This window comes from Misgurnus anguillicaudatus, chromosome 6, assembly GCF_027580225.2.
Source record: "Misgurnus anguillicaudatus chromosome 6, ASM2758022v2, whole genome shotgun sequence".
Lineage (NCBI taxonomy): Eukaryota > Metazoa > Chordata > Actinopteri > Cypriniformes > Cobitidae > Misgurnus > Misgurnus anguillicaudatus.
Window position 1 is genome coordinate 15,706,841 of NC_073342.2, and position 20,697 is coordinate 15,727,537.

Consider the following 20,697-nt stretch of genomic DNA (forward strand, 5'->3'; position numbering starts at 1 on the left):
GTTCAGTCTCCTCAAAAAAGCTCAAGATGTGTTTCGTGCCAAAAGAGGTCACATTAAGTTCTGACTGATGCCTGAAGAATACATTTATTTCTGAAAATTGTTTTGTTTTTAATTTTGTGCACATATTTCCTTTATTTTCTGTTTGTATCTTAAAAAAAAAGAGTAAAAAATAACTTTGCTGAAACAACAAAGCTGGTGATTTGCTGGTGGCCTAAGACTTTTGCACAGTACTGTATATTTACTGTACCAAAAAAAAATTTATATATAAAATTTTAAATTTTTGTATAAACCATTAGGATATAATTTTTTTTATAAACCATTAGGATACACTGCAAAAAAATGATTTTCAATAAAAAAAATTCTTAGTGTTTTTGTCTTGTTTTCAGTAAAAACACCTAAAAATTCATAAATTACGATGCTTTTTCTTGATGAGCAAAACGACCCAAGAAAATAAGTCTAGTTTTTAGACCAAAAATATCAAATTTAAGTGATTTTGTGCAAAAAAACAAGCAAAAAAATCTGCCAATGGGGTAATCAAATTTTTCTTGAATTTTTCTTGAAGTTAGTGTTTAAGAAAAATTTTCACGGGCCTGCTGCGATTTTTTTGTTCACCCCATTGGCAGATTTTTTTTGCTTGTTTTATGCACAAAATCACTTACATTTGATATTTTTGGTCTAAAAACTAGACTTACTTTTTTGCAGTGTTTAAAATACAGACAGGATCTATTGTGAGTCACCTCAGATGCAACAAAGCACCAAAATACAGTATGCCATTCAAAATAGTCAGTGTCATTTTTTTATTATTACTCAAACAACCAGCATGACCATATGACTCAGTATCATCTCACCACATCTAAAACTAAACAACAGTATTATTTAACCCAAGAGTCACGTGCAGCATTAAAGCATTACAAGAGTAAACTTAGTACTGTCTGCCTGACCATATTTGTACTATATAAATATATCTCTATCTATCTCTAAAAATAAGTTACTAAGACATTACAGATAGTTTCGTTTCCTAAATATAACAAATATACAAACTGCCACAGTGAGGGGTCAGCGTGTGACTAACCAATTATGTTAATTGAATAGTAAGATCTGTTATGTTAAATGCTTTTGTATTATGTTTATTAAGCGTTAAATAATAAAAAAGTGTGACTAACCGCAACCTCCTTCCCCCACGCACACGGCACATGCCCTGTGACGTCACCGGTCAGCTGACTGGTTTGTTTTGCTGGCGAAGATAGAGACGAACCAACGACAGGAAACAGACATAACGCATTAGAAATAATACGATTTCGACATTTATAAAAATACATAACAGATCAGCATCCGTCCAAAGAGAGAAAGGGAATAAGCGGATTAGGCAAATTTGCCTAAACATACGGCATCTAACTACACATTTAAACATGCCTTCGGAAAAGACCTTTAAACAAAGGAGGACATTTGGTAAGTGCATTCAGTTCATATATTAAGGCGGCGCGCGACACTGTTTCGCCATCTCTTCAATTTTTAATATTAAAAACAGCTTAGATTGCGTTCATTTCACAACATGACACTCTTTACATTAAACGGCTTTCTTAAAAAGTTTTTCATTGCGTATTTGCGCTCGTGTTTACAGCAATACTCAGCAAACATAACGTTACCGTAAAGTATGTGAAAATTAAATGTATTATTTGTAATATATTATAAAATATCATATAAAACAGGTCGCGTCTTGTAGCTCTCAGATAAACTGGGTTAACATTACAAGGGTGTCGCCGTGTAAAGTCGTTATCTAAACGTAAAAATAGTACATAATCTCAATGCAAAAGTAAACTGACAACATAAACAACATAAAGAGTGGATCTGACGTTATTTTCGACTTACCAAAAAGCAAAATATAGTATGTGTGGTCTTTGTTTAAGGCAGATGTTTGTGAAAACGCAACGCTGCAGGATTGGGGGATGGGACGCGTCGTTTAAGGTTATTTCAAAGGACTCGCGTAAACAAAACAACACCGCGAAAATATTTTGCTGATTATTTATATAACGGCGACGTTTTATATAAATTGAGTGTTTTGTCAACAACGTGCGCTGTTACAGGCCCACTTAAGGCCGAGCAACGTCGTTACGAGTTGCTTTCGTTTTTCTTATATATTGTTAATTTTCTTATGATCCCATAAAAGATCAGTCTACTTGGGCAAAATAACGTGCATGATTGATATTCATAACATTTTTAATGATCATAAAGTCATATTTATGATTTGTTAAAGGTACAGTAGGTATACTGTACACAACATTAAAAACAACAACAACAAACGTTTATCGGCTTATAACAAGTAGACCGGAACAAGGCAACAACCGAACAAATAGGGGTCGTAATGTTTAGCACACACAAAACTTGCCACAATTGCTTAATCTCTTCGCATGTGTTTATATGTCACCAACACGTTCTTAATCTCAGAAAGTTTATGAAACAAACACCCAAAACCCATATTAAGACCTATTATTCAAATACAAAACATCCATAATAGTGATGTTGTGTTTCGACATCTGTCATTTAGATGTTGTCTTATGGTTATATGGTTACTGTACATGATGTTCTGATGTCTTTTGTTCAGCTATCACGGTACATAAAACACTTCCCTGTTTCGCTTTTACCTTCAGCTTTTTAACCCATTAAGTGAAGTTTATTCGAAGCAAATCTTTTATAACTAAAAAGCAGTCAATGCAAGCCTATTTCCTTATTTAGCCTAAATGAGACGTTGTAACTTTTTTGAAAGTTTTCTTAACTTTACCAGAAAATGGCTTAATTGCAATCATCTCAGTTTATTGTTAAAACCTGTAACTCAATTGGTGGAGCATTGCAGTAGCATAGCTGCATAGTAGTTCGAATCCCATTGTAAATGTACTACTTATTTGGTTTATATGCCAAAGAGCACAAAGAGTTGCATCTGCAATAGAGCTTTCACAGTAATGTGTGACCACAGACCACAAAATCAGTCATAAGGGTCAATTTTTTGAATAAATTAACTTTCTGTTGATGTATGGTTTGTTAGGATAGGACAATATTTGCTCGAGATACAACTATTTGAAAATCTGGAATCTGCGGTTGCAAAAAATCTAAATATTGAGAAAATTGCCTTTAAAGTTGTCTAAATCAGTGGTTTTCAAACTGGGGACCGGGGCCCCCAGGGGGGCCGCGAGATGGTGCCAGGGGGCCACAGTTTTATGACATTTTATGAAATACATTCATTTACCATGAATTCTGTGTAATTAAACCTAAAAAAATAAGGCTACTACCCAACAGCACTACTTTTTTGTATAATTTAATGTTTTTTTATTAAAATGATGAGTTTTAGAACAGTCTTTTGTCACAAATTTTCTTTGGGGGGCCGCGAAGGAATGCACCGTACACAAGGGGGGCCGCACGCTGAAAAAGTTTGGGAAACACTGGTCTAAATAAAGTCCTTAGTAGGGCTGTCACGGTTATGAATTTTGGCTGACGGTTATTCGCTAATAAATTGTGACAATTATGACGATGAATTGCCTGTTTTATTGCTTTGACATTTAATTCTTATACATTTTTTTGTTTGTTCATGAAATAATTTTTACACGTTGTTGTGATTATTTTTAAATTAAATCTTTTGCAAGGTTTATCTTGCAGTAAGTTTTAATACACATAACACATTTAAAAGTAATCTGATACAGTCTCATGTATACAGGCGCTGCAGCTCCCCCTTGTGTTTTTTAAAGAGATGTGCAATCATTGGGGTGATCTGAAATCATTGCTATGAGGTCAAACAATCGCGATGAGACGATTATTTAATAATTGTGACAGCTCCAAGTCCTAAGCAACACATATTACTAATAATAAATAAATTTTTGATATATTTACGTTAGGAAATTTACTAAATATCTTCATGGAACATGACCATCACTTAATATTAAAATTTTGACCCATAGTATGTATTTTTTGCTATTGCTACAAATATACCCATGCTACTTATAACTCTTTTTTATGGTCCAGGGTCACACATTTGTTTGTATTTGTTCAGTTCCCACTGGACTATAGACTAAGGTCTTAGTTAAACACGATTAAACCTGGGCTTTTATAAAATTGATTGATACTAGAGACCCAAATCCAATAAAATATCTGTGGTTTAATGCGTTTGTCGATTTTGATCTGTCTGTATCTAATATCCGTTTCTACTTCCTGTCTACAGAGCAGCGGGTGGAGGATGTCAGGCTGATCCGAGAACAGCATCCCAACAAGATCCCGGTAAGCAGATTATATGCGTTTGCAGTGCTGAATAAAAAGGCTGAAATTGATAAATGGCAGTAAATGCCTCTATCCTTAATGTGGGAGGTTTGTGGGTTGTAATGTTTCCGCCAGTATGGATTCATAAGACCACAGTTTTACTTTATGCCCCAATGTCATTCTGGTAATGGGATATTGCCAGTGGACTTTCCATTAGAATATCTCAGGAAGTTACTGTGCATTGCTAATTTATCTCCTGCACATTTACCATTAAACAAGAGGAAATTAAGCTGCCAAACGCGTTTCTTTCAAAGGCATATCAGGATAATCTCATGTAAATAGACTTGAATGTCTGCATTTACATGTTTTAGCACCTTTAAGACCTATCTTTGGTATTGGGGCCAAGGATCTCCTTTATTGACTGCCCTCCAGTATTATCAGTATTCATGGTTATTCATGCTGACAGGGAGAAATTGGCAGTCAGCTTACTGTCTGCTGAATAGACACAAACCCCCACCTAAAGTATCTTCTCTCTATTGTCGATTCATCAGTGCACATTATTTCAGAGAAAAATGTAATCATTCATCATAAAGCATTTTTGCTTCTAAAACACTTGTTTTTGGCTGACGTCATTTGAGTATTTTTTAGCTGTTTATAAAGAAACCATTTTTTAAATGTAATCAATTTTTGTTTCAGGTGATCATTGAGAGATACAAGGGAGAGAAGCAGTTGCCAATTCTGGACAAAACAAAGTTTTTAGTCCCTGACCACGTAAACATGAGCGAACTAATTAAGATAATCAGGTAAAGTTTATTCGTTTTTATCTATATTAAATTTATGGCACATTTTGCATATGAATGCAGGGCTCAACATAAAGGACTGCCCGGTGGCCTGGGGCAAGCGTGAAAGATATTTGGGCCAGTAAAAAGTATTGTCACTTGCCCGATTGGGCCAGTGCTTCACCCTCAGTCACTAAAATATATTTTCACCAATGTATATTATTTAACATCTTGGAAGCAGACATTTACTTGGGTAAAACACGACGAAAGAAACAATGCAATATTTTGCACAGTTTGCTGCCAGTTTACGGATAAAGCAGAAAAGTTGGGAGCCTTTTTCGTTGGAACATGTCTGTTGTATATGTATACAATTATATTTGACTTTTGAATTATTATTTTTAAATATGTGACACTGACATTTTGGCAGGGCAAGTGAAAATCTGAACCACTGGGCCACTATAAAAAAAAATTTGCGATGAGCCCTGTGAATGTATTCGTCTTTAAGGTTGCCCTTTTCTGCAATGCTCTCTGTGAACAATTGTCTCCCAATTTTCTCATTTCGAAAACTTAATATTGAATTGAGGTTATGTTTACATGACAATGATTCGGTGAAAAACCAAAAAGTTTTTCTTTGCGTCTATAAAAAATAAATGTACACACGACAACAGTCAAAAAAATCTGGAGACTGGGAACCCAATTACAGCACTTAAACATGAAAAAATGTTTATGATATGTCCCCTTTAACACATGCGCATGACATCACAGTTATCATAGATTTAGTTAACGTAGTTTACACTAAGATGGGATGAGGTTTTATTATCAAAAACTTGCATTTCGAAATCCGTCTTTAAGAGTTCGCATTTGCAAGATCCCAAAACACTTTTGTCGTGTAAACGAACAGCTAAACTGCACAAAAACTCGTTAAAATCGTTGTAATGTAAACGACCCCTTAAAGGACAAGTTCAGTATTTTACACTGTAAAAAAAGCCCTGTTTTCAGGTTGTTTATGATGAAATAGAACGGTTTTGACTGAAATTTCGACATATGCGGCTGCCCCGAGAATTTTCGGGTGTTTGTTGTTTCACCTTCCACCTCTACAATGTGTGTATAGGTGCACTGGAACAATTCTTCCTAAAATGCATTAAACTTTCGTTTACAAAGACATGAAACTCACCGAGTGGTCAGGGGTGTTCACTGATATGCTCACACAAAAATCGCTGCAAAATACGCATTCCAACAGGTTTTATCATAGTTTTTGCCAGCTCCATTGACTTGTATTAGATGTGCTGTGAGGTACGTTATTACTTTGCGCCGGGAACTTTGTTTGTATTCTTGCAATTGGCAAAGGTGGATTACCACCACCACCTGGGCTGGAGTGTTTATTATTAAAGCTCTCAACGGAAGAATATACGGGTGTGAGGCGTTTGGAAAAAGTTTACAACGAATGCTAAAACACCTGTTGGAAAGCATCTTTTGCAGCGATTTTTGTGTGAGCATATCAGTGAACACCGCTGACCACTCAGTGAGTTTCACGTCTTTGTAAACAAAAATGTTATGCATTTTAGGAAGGATTGTTCCAGTGCACCTATACACACATAGTAGAGGTGGGAGGTGAAACAACAAATACCCGAAAATTCTCGGGGTAGCCGCATATGTCGAAGTTTCAGTCAAGACCATTCCATATGTAATCATAAACAATCTGAAAACAGGGCTTTTAGTGTAAAATACCAAACTTGTCCTTTAATCTTAAAGCAGATAAACTTAATTTGTTTGTTACCCCATTTTGTATTATTTGACCGCTAATATATATTCGTTTTATGGGTGTGTGTGCCAATCAGGAGACGCCTCCAGCTGAACTCAAACCAGGCTTTCTTTCTGCTTGTTAACGGTCACAGCATGGTATCTGTGTCCACGGCCATTTCTGAGGTCTACGAGCGAGAGAAAGATGAAGATGGCTTCCTGTACATGGTCTACGCCTCCCAGGAGACATTCGGAAGTGTGTAAAACGGCATACGACTGGCTTTCGTTCAAGGACAATGATACAACTTACCCTGAGCCCTTATGACCTCTCCTGTACATTTAGCCCTGCCCCTTTACTCCCCTCCTCCCAATAGGACTATAGGAACCAGCTGAACTTTAAGTCCTTTTGGCTTGAATCCCCATCTCAACCTTTATCCAAAGCTAAATCCTAAATGTCCGTAAAATCATAAACGTCTCAGATCTTAACCTTTGTGTTGAGGAGTCACGTCTTTGTCTTTTGGTTTGTAGACCAGGTTACAGTTAGCCGGATAACAATCCACTGTCTGAAAATTTACTTAACATAAATGCAAGACTTGAAGGAAAGACTACTGGGTATAGAGATGGAGTCATGTTTTCTTCTTAGCGGTTTAATTCATACACATCTACATAGTGTAGTGTGAAGAAGTCAAGAAAGTTTGAGGTTATTCAACAGGTCCATTTTAATTTAAAGGGGTCACGTTGCTGTCAGTACGCTCTCTGGTGAAGTGCAACCCCCTTGTTGCTTTAAAAGTTATTTGGAAAGCTTATGCTCTTCATGTCGAGAATTTGTAGATGTCATTAAACAAGCAGTGTTTTCTGCCGATAACCATGTTTCGCTTTCTGCTGGAAACCATTTCGCCCTCGAGGTTTTGCAATCTGCGTACTTGGATTCACAACACGGCTAAGACTAAGCTCAATGCAATGGCCTTCTTGACGTTTTAGCACGTTCCACATAAAGTATATGTGGTGAAAGGACAAACAAAAATGTAATTTATAACAAGAAACCCTGCTTTGATTGTAGTGTAAGCTTAATAATGCAAGTTTAAGGAGGACAATAAAAATGTAACTAGACAATGGTACATTAAAACGCTGCCTGAGCAAATGAATGTGATTTTACTGTAACGTCATGCAGTAAGACGACTGTGCCCCAGGTAGTCAGGGCAGACCTCACTGCAATACTGGTGGGTCTGTAGGGAACTGTACCCAATCCAAGCGCAGTTCTGAGTTTTGCTCACGAAACCCCTGCTTCTTTAGCTGCACGCTTTTAACCTTGGTAAATTTATTAGAGAATTCTTTACGCCTTTATGAATACATAAATAACCATGAGTCTGTATGTCTTATTAATTGTACAGATCTGCTTAAATGCCTTTTATCCTGAGCGTTTGTTTCCGATTTTATTGACTTGTTCTTATTTAAAGAGATGTCTTTTTGTGATACTTAGAATTGTGCAATTTACAAAGCAACTGTTTGAACGAGGGTTTGCATCACTTGATCAACCTGTTATCAAACTTAAGCTAATTTTTGCATTTGTCCTGCTCTCAGATTTATTCACAGCAATATCACACTTCTATTTCTGTTAATATTTTAAAAAATAAAAGAGGAATATGCGCCCTGTCTTGTCTTATTTAAAACATTCATTTGATATACGCTTTGCCACACACATGCATTGTCTTAAATAAAAGTACTGTAAAAATTCCTTATTGCACTTAAATTTTTAAGTTGAATCAATTTGAAATTACAATGAATTTGAACTTTTTTGAAATTTATGTAGAAATATTTTAAGCTAATTCAACTTTATTTTTATAATTTATAGCAACTCCTTACTAGTCAAGAAAGTTGAAATGAATTGAAAAATGTAATTTGACTAAACTTTAAAAATTAGGTGAAACAAGTAAATTCAAGTTGATTAAACTTAAGTCTCTGTAAGTCAATCTTGAAGATAGTTTTTAAACAGTAACACATTATAAATGTTAAATGTATTGCTAAAAAGACTTTAAACCATGTAGTTTACTGAATTGTACTGAATTCCAGAGTAAGGGGGCGTGCACACCAAAGCTTTTTTTAGGCGGCTGAAAACGCCCGGCGGACAGCTTTATTTCAGCCGACTGGCAGCTTTCTTAAGCTGAGCACTTTGGTTGCTGTTATACTTCCGCTTTGTTTATCAGTCGTTGTACGATGCGCCGGTTGGTTGTTGTGATATTTGTCCTGCTCCTCCTCCACTGTGATTGGATGGCCGTGTGACAACTGACATTGACAAGCTCAGCTTTTCATCAAAAGTTGTATATTTGTCAATTTTCAGTGCTAAGCGCAGAAAAAACGCTGAACGTTGGCTTTCAGCGCAGAAAAAACTACCAACAGCTGGCCTTTTTTTAAAAATGCTGTGCTTTCATTGGAAGCAACTGAAAACATACGCTAGCCACCGGCGTAAAAGCTTTGGTGTCTATGACCACTTTGGGGCAGTTCACATTTTGCTTCTTTTGCATGAACAAGTTCTTTATTTTAAATGTAGGTGCGCGGTATTCACGCTCATAATGGAAGCTACACGCACGCGGTGCAACACGCTCGTTTTTTCCAGGCGCGTCCGCACCGCATTGAGTTAAAAAACATTCCAACTTTTCAGAATGCCGCAAGCGCACCGCAGGTCATGTGACAAGAACCAACCGACGGTTGCATTTTCTGCACGGTTTTAGATGCGAAATGTGAACTGATCTCTGAAAGCCAATGTTGATAATTAAAGTCACCTAAACAAAAATGCCCCTACACCAATAGAATCTGGACCTTCTGTTGATAGACCCGCCCCACACATACGCAACCCAGGCAACGATGTCGGTTAGTAGACACGTCCCCTACTGCTGATAATGCTGCCTATATTTCCAAGATTTTGATAAATATTTTTATTTACTTGCCATTTTTTTCCAGCATTCAAATTTGGTTTGGTGGTCAGTAACAAATTTTTCTGTGGTGTGACAAACTCTGAACACATTTAATATCGGACTTTACAGAGACTAAGGTGCTGATCACACCAATGGCGTGTAGGCAGTGAGCTTTATACGCACTGAACGCTTTGCATTTTTGTTGCCTGCCTCACAACGCGTTTTTGAAGAAGCACTTCGAGCGGAAAAGTGCTCGACGTCATTTGCGTTTTTTCATTGCCCAAACGAATGAGGGGTGAGATGGGCCTTCCGTTGTGGTGATGGAAGTTTACAGTTGCTTGGAACAACCGGGCTGCTCACTCTTTTCTGTGTGTTTGTGCACCTCTCACCCTCGATCAAGGTCAGAGCGAGCACCCTCTTTTAAAGTTTCTACTAAAATGACAGTTAACAGCAAAAGAGCGATCACGCTTCAATATTTAATTGACAGGACAGCTGCCTCGGTGGTTACCTAGCAATATAAAAAGCCGCGCAGCACTGCTCTTTTTTAAAGTGATTTTAAAAAAGGCAGAAGATGTGATTCGTGTTTCCAAGCTTTTAAAACGCGTTTGGTGTGATTGGCCCCTTAAAGGCGCTCTAAGGGAATCTGTGTGACGTCACTTTTTGTTGATGTTTGAATTGTTTTCAAACAAACGGAGCATAGCTAACTCCTCCCCCTCCCTCTTCCTTCCTTGCGTTCATGAACGCGCCCAACCCCCACCCCCAAATCCTTCTTGTCGTTTATTGGCTGGAACACTTTGTTTTGTTTTGTGGTGCTAGGTTTGGCCACTGTGTTGTTATTGCCGTTTGTGGAGGCTGGGCTGTCTACAGAGATCGCGTTTTTTTTACAGTTTGATCAGCAGTCAGGCAGCAAGCAGATAGTGAGGAGATATTTGCTGTATGTAACAAAAAAATGTATGGTCTAAAACGTGTGAATTCGCTTAGAGCACCTTTAACTCTTTCCCCGCCATTGACGAGTTATCTCGTCAATTAAAGGTGCAGTGTGTAAATTTTAGCGGCATCTAGTGGTGAGGTTACGAATTGCAACCAACAACGTAGTCCACTGCTCACCTCTCGCTTTTGAAACGCATAGAGAAGCTACGGTAGCTGCCACCGGACAAACATGTCATCGTCGGAGACAACTTTGTAAAAAAATGTCCATTAAGGGCTTCTGTAGAAAAATGGCGGCACAAAATGGCGACTTCCATGTAAGGGGACCCACTTTGTATGTAGATAAAAAGGTCTCATTCTAAGGTAATAAACACATAACGGTTCATTATGAAAGATCTTTGTACATCCCTGATAATATAGTTTTGTATATTATTTTTCATTTCTGTCAAGAGATCCTTCTAAAAATTACACACTGCACCTTTAACTCTTTCACCGCCAGCGTTTTTTAAAAAAGTTGCCAACCAGCACCAGCGTTTTTCATGATTTTCACCAAAGTTTAATGCCTTCCAGACAATGTTCTTCTTTAAATATATAAACATACAATATGCCAAATGAAAGAACAGACCCTCTGCTTTCAAAAAAAAACAAAAACGTTTCAACCTACCTTCAGTGGTTCTTTTGTAATCCGCTTTTGAATATGGGTAGGTTTCTGCAAAAACACCACATTTTGAGCAAAAAGCAGAGATAATTCCATTTTTGTGACAGACTTTTCATAGAGATCCTATTCAGAGCGAACTTTAAAACAAACACGGACATGCAGCCGCTTGCCATAGGACAATACTTCCGGGTTTAAAAAGTTGCGGAAGGGCGCCACCTGGTGGATAATAGCGGTATTGCAGAAAGACGGAAAATCTCGTTATTGGCGGGGAAGCCTTTTCTCTTAATTGACGAGATATCTCGTCAATGGCGGTGAAAGAGTTAAGAGAAAACATTTGCATAAAAAAACGTGTTTCTGAAGAATTTTTATGTTAATCTGCAATACCATGATTATCCATTAGACAGCCAATTTATGAAAAAAACTGAAGCAAAAACATTATTTACTAATTTTAAACTTTACAGATGTTTTGATAATCGTTCTGAATCTAATCTCTAACAAAATTCCTTCACAATTTTTTTTAAAGAAAAATATAGATAGGATGAAACTTTTTTTCACGTTTTGTTTGTTTTTTTGTTTGTTTGAAAGCAGAGGGTCTGTTCTTTCATTTGATGTATTTGTATGTTTATATATTTTAAAAAAAGAAACTTTTGTAGAAATCACAGAAAATGTGGTGGACAACTTTTCAAAAAATGGCTGGCGGGGAATGAGTGACAAGGATTTTTTCACAGTGTAGCGGTGTCAAACATATGGAACATCACACCTATCTCTATGACAGCCAGAGCCTCATAAATATAAGAAAATGACCAACCTGTGCTCCACATGTTAGCCAGTAAGTTGGAGGAACTGGAGGCAAGTGTCTGTCAACCTCCATCGGTGTGAGTGGCAGTACCTGTTTGATCAAACAATGGAAGACTGGAGAAGTGGGAAAGCTGTTTGGAAACAACACTGTATGACTCTTTATAAATTGTCACAGAGTTTGGGAATACTCTGGAAAGCTTTCTCCAAGTATTGTAGACCTCACTAGAGTCAAACAAAACAAACTGGCTTCACAAGAATTTTCTAAAGAAATGTTTGTTTTTTAAAAAGTGTCAAAGTGATACATTATACAAAAAAATATAACAATCAAAAATTTTTAAAACATTCACATCTGAATACAAAATGGCTGCATCAGCATTGTCATTGTAGGTTTTTTGTTTAACATGAGAGTACATACAGCTCAAAGCCAGATAATAATAGACTCCTAGGCAGATCTGCTCCAGATTCGGTGTGGATCCACCCCGGAGTCTATTGCTATCTGGGAAGTTGTTTATAAGGCAACATGCATAGCCAGCGACTGCAAGTACAGTACAGAAACAGTCTGTATAAGGCAGCTATAGCCAAACACCTTCATGAATACTTTGAATTTTTTTAGTGTAGAATGACAGTACGGAATGAAATCTGTCAGGTAAAGGGATGGGCCTTTGAACATTTGGTAAAGTCTTATACAGTGGCGAGAAAAAGTATGTGAATCTTTTGGCTTTTCATAGTTTTCTGAATAAATTTGTCATAAAATCTTCATTGTAGACTCATGAACAGAGATGTTAGCAAGTTCCAATGATACCTTCAAATCTTTGACTGCATTCAGGGTTGTTTCTGTACCTCACTGCTGAGTCTTTTTGTGCTCTTGGTTGAATGGGCGCCCACTTCTTGGTGAGCAACAGTCCCAAAGCGTCGCCATTTGTTGATTGTAGACTGAAATAACTTTGTAACCCTTTCCAGCTTTATGTAAAGCAACAATTCTTAATTGTAGCTCCTCTCGAAGCTCTTTTTGGCGAGGCGTGGCTTGCATAAGCATGTTCTTCTTGTGCAGAGCAAACTCCAAAGTTAAAGGAATATTCAATTTTCCCAAAATAAAAATAATTTACTCACCACCATGTCATCCAAAATATTCATGTCTTTCTTTGTTCCGTCGAGAAGAAATTTTGTTTTTTGAAGAAAACATTGCAGGATTTTTCTCATTTTAATGGACTTTAATAAACACCAACAATTAATACTTAACTCAACACTTAACAGTTTTTTTCAACGAAGTTTCAAAGGACTATAAACGATCCCAAACGAGGCATAAGGGTCTTATCTAGTGAAACGATTGTCATTTTTGACAAGAAAAATAAAAAATATGCTCTTTTAAACCACAACTTTTCGTCTAGGTCCGGTCCAGCGCGACCTAACATAAATGCGTAGGGACGTAGGGAGGTCACGTGTTACATATATAAAACGCACATTTGCGGACCATTGTAAACAATAAACTGACACAAAGACATTAATTAGTATCAGTTGACATACAACAACGCCGGAACGGTCCTCTTTCTCAACACTTGTAAACACTGGGGCGGAGTTTCGCGTTCGTCCTCTGTGACCTCTTGACGTCATGACGTATTGCGTCGGGTCACGCTACCGCATCACGACCGGATCTAGACGAAAAGTTGTTCTTTAAAAGTGTATATTTGTTATTTTTATTGTCAAAAATGACAATCGTTTTGCTAGATAAGACCTTTATGCCTCGTTTGGGATTGTTTATAGTCCTTTGAAACTCCGTTGAAAAAAACTGTAAAGTGTTGAGTTAAGTATTAATTGTTGGTGTCTATTAAAGTCCATCAAAATGAGAAAAATCCTGCAATGTTTTCTTCAAAAAACACAACTTCCTCTCGACCGAACAAAGAAAGACATCAACACTCCGGACGACATGGTGGTGAGCAAACCATCTGGACCTTTCCCTCAAGAACATGGAACATTCCTCTAAGGGGCTTTGATCAGTCAAAGTAGCTGTAGTCCACACCTCCAAATGTATTATCTTAACCAGACTCCAGGTGTGCTAAAACCTGACTCCATTTAACTTTTTCGAGGTCATTAAAGGGACACAAAAAACATGCTCATTTTTCAACTCCCCTTAAGTTAAACATTTGATTCTTACTGTTTTGGAATCCATTCAGCTGATCTTGGGGTCTGGCGCTAGCTCTTTTAGCATAGCCTAGCACAATCCACAGAATCCGATCAGTCCATTAGCATCGTGCCTAAAAAAATGCTATGATATTACGCAGCAGCCGAAAATAGTCCCCCTGGTAACTTTCAATGGCAGGGGACTATTTTTGGGCAGTGCGTAATATCATTGCACCTCCTGCAGCCATGTTACGGCAGCAAAGTCCTTGATTATTATGCCAGAATGAGAGTATAGCTCCTGGTTATATCTGCCTAGAAAATCGCAACTTTTAATTTTCCGTCAGTCTTAGTACACGATGTAATTACAGAAGAGTCAAGTTTTCAATAGAAAAAATATCAAAACTCTTTGGTTATTTTTTAGGCGCGGATTATGCTAAGATATGCTAAAAGTGCCAGCGCCAGACCCGGAGAACGGCCGAATGGACCCCAAAACGGCAAGAACCAAATGCCCAACTCTATGGGAGCTGGAAAATTAGTATTTTTGTCCTTTTAACTCAAGGCTTCACATACTTTTTCCACAAGCACAGGTTTTTTTGGTTCTCAATAAAGACATAAGAGAATTTTTTTGTGTTATTATTTTTAGACACATTAAGTTTGTCAATACCCTTGACTTAATGAAGATCAGATCACACTTTATGACAAATGAATTCAGAAAACCCATCAAATTCCAAAAGGTTCACATACTTTTTCCCGCCACTGTACATCTGCTGTTCGTGTTGTTTAGAAGTTGTGACCTTCTTAAGGTGGCAAAAATTATTTGTTTCCTTGTGCGTTCAGTTCTCAATTCAGAATCCATAAATCTCCAGACAATGTCATTTTTTAAGCGTTTGTTTTTTCCCAGACAGCAGACTTCAGGTGAATCCAGTGCGGATCCGGCCCAGAGTCGTCTGCTGTCTGGATTGTTTTTCCCTTTTCCCTTTTCCCTTACGGTTTTACTTGGCTGTTTTTGAGTTTGTATTTCATTTCACTTCGATAACACAATATTAAAAAAAATAACAAAAAAGTAAAAAACATGTTTGCAAAAACGTTGACATTAAAAATATACCTTGATTACAACAAAATAGTCACATACAACTAACACATGATGTCTTCAAGAGAAATGTCCCTCAAGGTAGTCAAAAGTGCTACATGTGATTTTTCGACAAAGTTGACGGTAAAGTTAAAGACCGTTGGCGGTCAGATTTTGAATCTCAAGTATGCAGATATCAGTACCCCTTTCCCCAAGGCTGACTTATATCAACCAAAAGCAAAAAGAGGTGGCCATCATTGCCCGTTATTTGCAAGCTTGGTTTATTTCGCTTCCAAGAATCATATGTGCGGCAACATTGACCGAATCAGCGGCTCTGCTTTGACTTGCCCTGGCAAGTTTGAAGTGCAATGAACAGTCAGAAACGCACAGATGAACACAAAGAGAAAGTTTTTTGACTCCTTTGAACATCTGTGCCTAGCGAAACATCTTCCCTCTATTATTTGGCACAAAGGTTCTGTGACAGAGCCGTAACTGATCAAATCTGATCCTTAGGCAAAGCCTTTTAATGTCTTTGCTCAGTGAAGTTTTACGTTACGTTTCTTCAAACACTGAGGAAGGTGCAGGTCCAAACGAGTTCTTACGTAAGATTTAATCCCCTGAGTCTTGGCTGTCAGACTGTGGAGAATATTTCAGACGAAACGTCCCTAAAAAGGAAATATATATATATATAACACTTGATTTATCAAATAGAAACTAAAGAAATTAGTATGCTTGAAAGCACATGGGTGATTCTCACGAAACCATTGAAACACCACGGCACTAATGATTTTAGCTTTAAAATGTGTAATATAGTAACATTAAAAAGCATCAGAATTAACACAATACTGTGTTCTACCTTGCACAATGTGTGATTTCAACATAAGAATTTATAATTGTACATTTTATCTCATTTTCTGCTGAAATTCTCATTACCGCAATGTGTCCGGCTGTGTTTGAACATGCGTTATGTTGTAATTTAATCAAATTAACACAAAAATATTAAGAAAAAAAATAAATGGATGTTTTGCTAGACTACTTTAGATGACAGAAAAAATATTTACTGAATATTCATGTATAATAATAATGAAGAAAAATTAGGAAAATGATGTGTCCATGCCTGATGTTCTCATCCTCCGCAACACTTTTTGAGAACAGTTTAAGCACACATACAGAATTTTAATAAAGTTTGATTTTGAGGGACCAAGCACATGGACCAGTTACTTCAAGATGGCTACCAGGAAAGATCATTTTTTTACAGTTAATTTGAAATATTGTCTTGTCAGAATGCTTACACGACATTTTGATTATCATTACCGCAACAGATGCTTATTAAATGTTAATTTAATTAATAGAAGCATAATACTTTGATTTTAAATGTGCAGAATCTACAAATTATGTTCTTTCAGGTTTGTCATATCATTTTGAAAATATGTCAGTGTTGATGTTTTCTGACTGTTGCGGTAATGAGATTTTTTAGGACAAATTTTTAAAATTATTTTACAGAAAGTGTTAAATGATAAGTAAAAGTTTTTAAATTAATGTTCCCATTTACTCCAGACTTTGTTTTTCAATGTCTGGTGGGAAAAAAAGTAAATTTAAGCAATTTTTACATTTTCATGCTTGACATTTTTAAAACCAAGTTTTTGTGAGAATCACCCACATATAGATTAATACATTTTATGTAAATTAATTATTGTATAAATGTAATACTAATAGTAATGCTTGCCTTAGCTAGGGTGACCATATGTGCCATTTTTTCCACATCCTGGCAGGATTTCGGGTGCGTCCCCTGAAAGTAGCATTGGGCGACTGCATATGCGACAAATGCAACTTCCAGAGGACGCACCCTAAATCCTGGCTAGGACGTGTCAGGAAAAACTGGCACGTATGGTTAACCTACCTTAGCAAACACTGTTAATTAAACAACAGTGTTACCTTGCTGTGCAGAGTCCATTGCTGGCTGCTTACAGTCCTGTGCGCGATGCCCACTCAACCCGCAGTTATAGCAGGACACGTTCCCTGTTTTCTTATGCCCATTTCCCATCATTCCATGGGGTTGGTACACACCACCCCCTCCCCCGAGGAAACCCTGAACCGGGGGCAGCACGATATTCTGTTGTGAGTCATGTGATAGGCTGCTGTTGTAAATGGGCGGAGCCACCAGAGGATACGAGAAAGGGGAGCCGGTACCGCTTCCCGTAAGGAGCGGGCTGAAATGAAGCAAAGGCCCTAACGTGAACACAGACGTTCCTGAAAACGGGTGTGGGAAGTATCCGGCGTAGCTTACCGGCAACGGCCCGTACGAGCCGCAGTTACCACTACAACCACAAGAGCTACAAACACACAATGACGAACTGGAGTTAGAGCTGTTTGCTTGCACTGAGGCAAAGGCGCTGGTTTCTGTGGATGCTGGGCTGGAAGTGGGCGTGGACGCGGGGGTACTGTTCACGCAGTAAGTGTTGCCGGGTACGGCAGCCATGGGAATGCTGCTAGCTGCTGCTATGGGTACACCGCTTACAGGTGAATAAGAGGGTCTGGTGGAGGAGATTGATGATGGGCAGGAGGACGTGGTGGAGAAAGGGTAAGATCCTGTGCGGGGAGACGAGAAAGACACCTGTAGGTGTAAGGGGGGTTGGGAGATGTGGTGGAGGGTGTTTGATGTGGAGGTAAGGGAAGTGCTGGTCTCCACCATGAGGCCTGGAGGGGAACGAAGCACCGTGAGGGGCACTCGAGAGCCTGACAATTCTTGGTGCCCGGGAGATCCGTCTATACTCAACCCAGTGAAGACGCTCTCAAGCCGAACGCCCATGGCGACCCCGGACCCCATCGGTTTGGGGCGTTCTTCTGAACACAATGGTGGTGGGTGGGGTTTGCGTGGAGAGTTAAGGATTCGGCCCGGCGAAAGGAGTGGCAGGGAGGGTGAAGGTAAGCTCATGTGTGAGGGGTCGTTTTGAACCGGTAGGACTTGAGCGGTGGGACGGCTTGGACCGGTGGATACCGCAGGATTGAGAAGAAAACAGGAACGCTCTTTCTCGACAGTGTCCAAACCAGATTCCAAACCTAAAAGTCAAAAATATTGTTTTTTTTTTTGTATAAAAACCGTAAGTGGTTAAAAATGCAGTTAAATTAAATTCTTACGTCTAAGAGGGTCTTTGACCCTGTCAAAGGAAGCGTCACGTGACAGGGGAGTCATTGGACTGGTAGGTGCACTGGAATAACCTGAGGACGAACTGCTGTCTCGTGGTATGGGCAGTGAGCTGTTCTCCACGTCTACACGTAACTCTGAACGTACATTTACAGACAAGAACACAACATGTTACCACATACACCTGATTGTAACCTTTAGACAAAGACGAATAGGTTGCAAAATATGAACAATAGGAATAGGAATATAAAAAAATATGTCCATATCACAGAATTGCGATAACTTCAACTTTATTTTACATCGTGTCTATCATTTGTGTGTTGCATGCTTAGATTGTCCAAATTGGACCAATCAGAAAGGGCCTTACTAAATATCCAAAGTGGGTCTTATACTGTTATACTGTTGGCTAGACCGTGGGCGCAAAGCTAAAAATCAAGAGCGGAAAATAAATATGGCAGGATATTGTTGGGCGATATGCCCCATTTTAAGATCGTCTTATCGTCAGCCTGTGAGATCGCCGAAACACGATAGTAACGTGGGGGGGCAGTAGTTTACTCATTCATTTATTTGTCCTTTTTCGACTCATTTACGACATTTCACTTAATTGGTGGACAAAATTGAAGCAAGGGCAACACTGTCATGACCGCAACCTTCTATGATGAAACTATGATGATAATAATAACCATCGCCAACTATCATCATGAAAGCTCACTATTGGCGATATGTCTGACGATCATCGATACATGATACAATCGTCTATCGGCACAACCCTATGGCAGGAGTAGAGACAAGCAAGGAAAACTACAGCGACAAACTTGTGCCTGAAAAGAATGGTACGTCTAAAATAGATTTTTTTTTTGCCTGAATTAGATTTAATTACATCAGAAGAATATATATTACCTGGTTATTACAGTATAATAATTACATATCTAAATAATTTTTAAAAAAGCTAATAAAAAATAGCATTTCTCAAGGGAAACGATATACCGCAAGAAATATTGTCATTACTAGAATAACATATAGCATATTTTCTCAATATTGAGCAGCCCTATTAAAAAGCCCATTCATTTTTCCCAAAGACTTTTGGATTAACGCAAAAATGAAGCTCTGTGTTTAACAACAGTTAAAGACACTTACACGATTGGTACAAGATAATCTCCACAAATAAATAAAACATTTTGTGTAAATGCGTTAACTAGAATTATAAAAAGCCCAATTTTTACTTCAAAATTCATAAAAGTTGTAGAGACTAAATTGTTGGATTAAACAAGTGTCATAAACTTTTGTTAAATCTTAATTTTGGTGATAAGCAATAATCCTATGGGAAAAAAATGAATGGCTTTTTTTTGCAAAGGAACCAGTGTCGCGCTAACTTCCGGGGTTAGCATACAAAAATATGTTGTCCCTGCAGCACTATAAGCATCTATAAAAAAAATTACAGCTATTAAGTTTAAAACACAGGTAAAAAAAAGTTGCTGCCTTAAATCTATTATCAATTATTATTATCGTGATTTCCCCCCCACGATACTGTGACGGTATTTCGGTCTCTACTGTCGGTATTTTAACACACACACACACCCCCATCAAACGACCTTCTACGCCACTGCTGTAGTTGTCCAGTTCTCTGTCATATACGACCATTCAGCCAATGTCTCAGAAGTTAGCGGGAGTGAGAAAATGGCAGAAAATTTTAAAACGCCTGCACCTTTCGAAGCCGACGTGTGGCCGACAGCTCTATTTTTTTACATTTTTGATAAAAAAGGAAAAAGTATGCAACGTATTGTATCGTTTCATGATACATTGTATCATGCCCCATGTATCGTGATATGTATTGTATCGTAAGGCCCTTGCCAACCCAGCCCTACTAAACCCCACCTCCATCAAAAATGCAGTACAATACTTTCAGCACGTATTATACCTTCATCAAATACTTTCGCTTCGCATCTGCTTCAAGCTTCAGACCATTTCGAAAACCAGTTTGTTGGCAGAATTCATTAAACACCACAATGATTTTTCAACAAAATCCTCTAAGTGCATGAAAGATGAATCGGATGAACGACGGCACGCGTATGTCACAGTGGAGTGTTTATTACCGATTAAAGTATGTTTACACAGTACCTTAAATTTTTGAGCCTTTTACTTTTTTTAGGATTTTTGCTTATACTTAAAAAGTATAAGCAATTACAGCGAAGGATAGTTAAATCTCAATGAAATGGCCAAAGTGACATTTGTGAAAATAAGACATTTCAGTTACTGACTAATAACCTTTTCATTGCTTTTAAGGTGAAATTACCGAACATTAGAGCCTG

General features: G+C 37.9%; 3 protein-coding genes across 3 annotated transcripts in view; 1 reads left to right on the forward strand and 2 right to left on the reverse strand.

Moving 5' to 3' along the window:
* The window catches only part of det1 (DET1 partner of COP1 E3 ubiquitin ligase), a 38,404-nt gene extending 37,150 nt beyond the window's left edge, over positions 1 to 1,254 (reverse strand). The window contains exon 1 of the mRNA XM_055192062.2: positions 1,164 to 1,254. The gene's annotated coding sequence lies outside the window, so the exon portion shown is untranslated. The remainder of the gene's footprint in view (positions 1 to 1,163) is intronic.
* A 56-nt stretch (positions 1,255 to 1,310) lies between these two features.
* On the forward strand, positions 1,311 to 8,410 carry map1lc3b (microtubule-associated protein 1 light chain 3 beta). The gene is made up of 4 exons (XM_055192064.2): positions 1,311 to 1,449; positions 4,208 to 4,263; positions 4,939 to 5,045; positions 6,860 to 8,410. Exons 1-4 carry the CDS (start codon positions 1,410 to 1,412, stop codon positions 7,023 to 7,025), a joined length of 369 nt encoding a protein of 122 aa, XP_055048039.1. The 5' UTR covers positions 1,311 to 1,409; the 3' UTR covers positions 7,026 to 8,410.
* A 6,626-nt stretch (positions 8,411 to 15,036) lies between these two features.
* The window catches only part of zcchc14 (zinc finger, CCHC domain containing 14), a 35,593-nt gene continuing 29,932 nt past the window's right edge, over positions 15,037 to 20,697 (reverse strand). Inside the window, exons 11-13 of the mRNA XM_055191805.2 lie at positions 18,382 to 18,525; positions 17,179 to 18,303; positions 15,037 to 15,908 (exon numbers count right to left, since the gene is read on the reverse strand). Of these exons, the coding sequence (XP_055047780.2) occupies positions 15,853 to 15,908; positions 17,179 to 18,303; positions 18,382 to 18,525 (1,325 nt within the window). The 3' untranslated portion in view covers positions 15,037 to 15,852. The remainder of the gene's footprint in view (positions 15,909 to 17,178; positions 18,304 to 18,381; positions 18,526 to 20,697) is intronic.

Excerpts from the sequence above, each read along its gene's own strand:
- map1lc3b (XM_055192064.2), top strand. The coding sequence starts at position 1,410 with ATGCCTTCGGAAAAGACCTTTAAACAAAGGAGGACATTTG. Across the intron at positions 1,450-4,207 it reads TAAACAAAGGAGGACATTTG|AGCAGCGGGTGGAGGATGTC; the intron begins GTAAGTGCATTC and ends TCCTGTCTACAG. Across the intron at positions 5,046-6,859 it reads GAACTAATTAAGATAATCAG|GAGACGCCTCCAGCTGAACT; the intron begins GTAAAGTTTATT and ends TGTGCCAATCAG.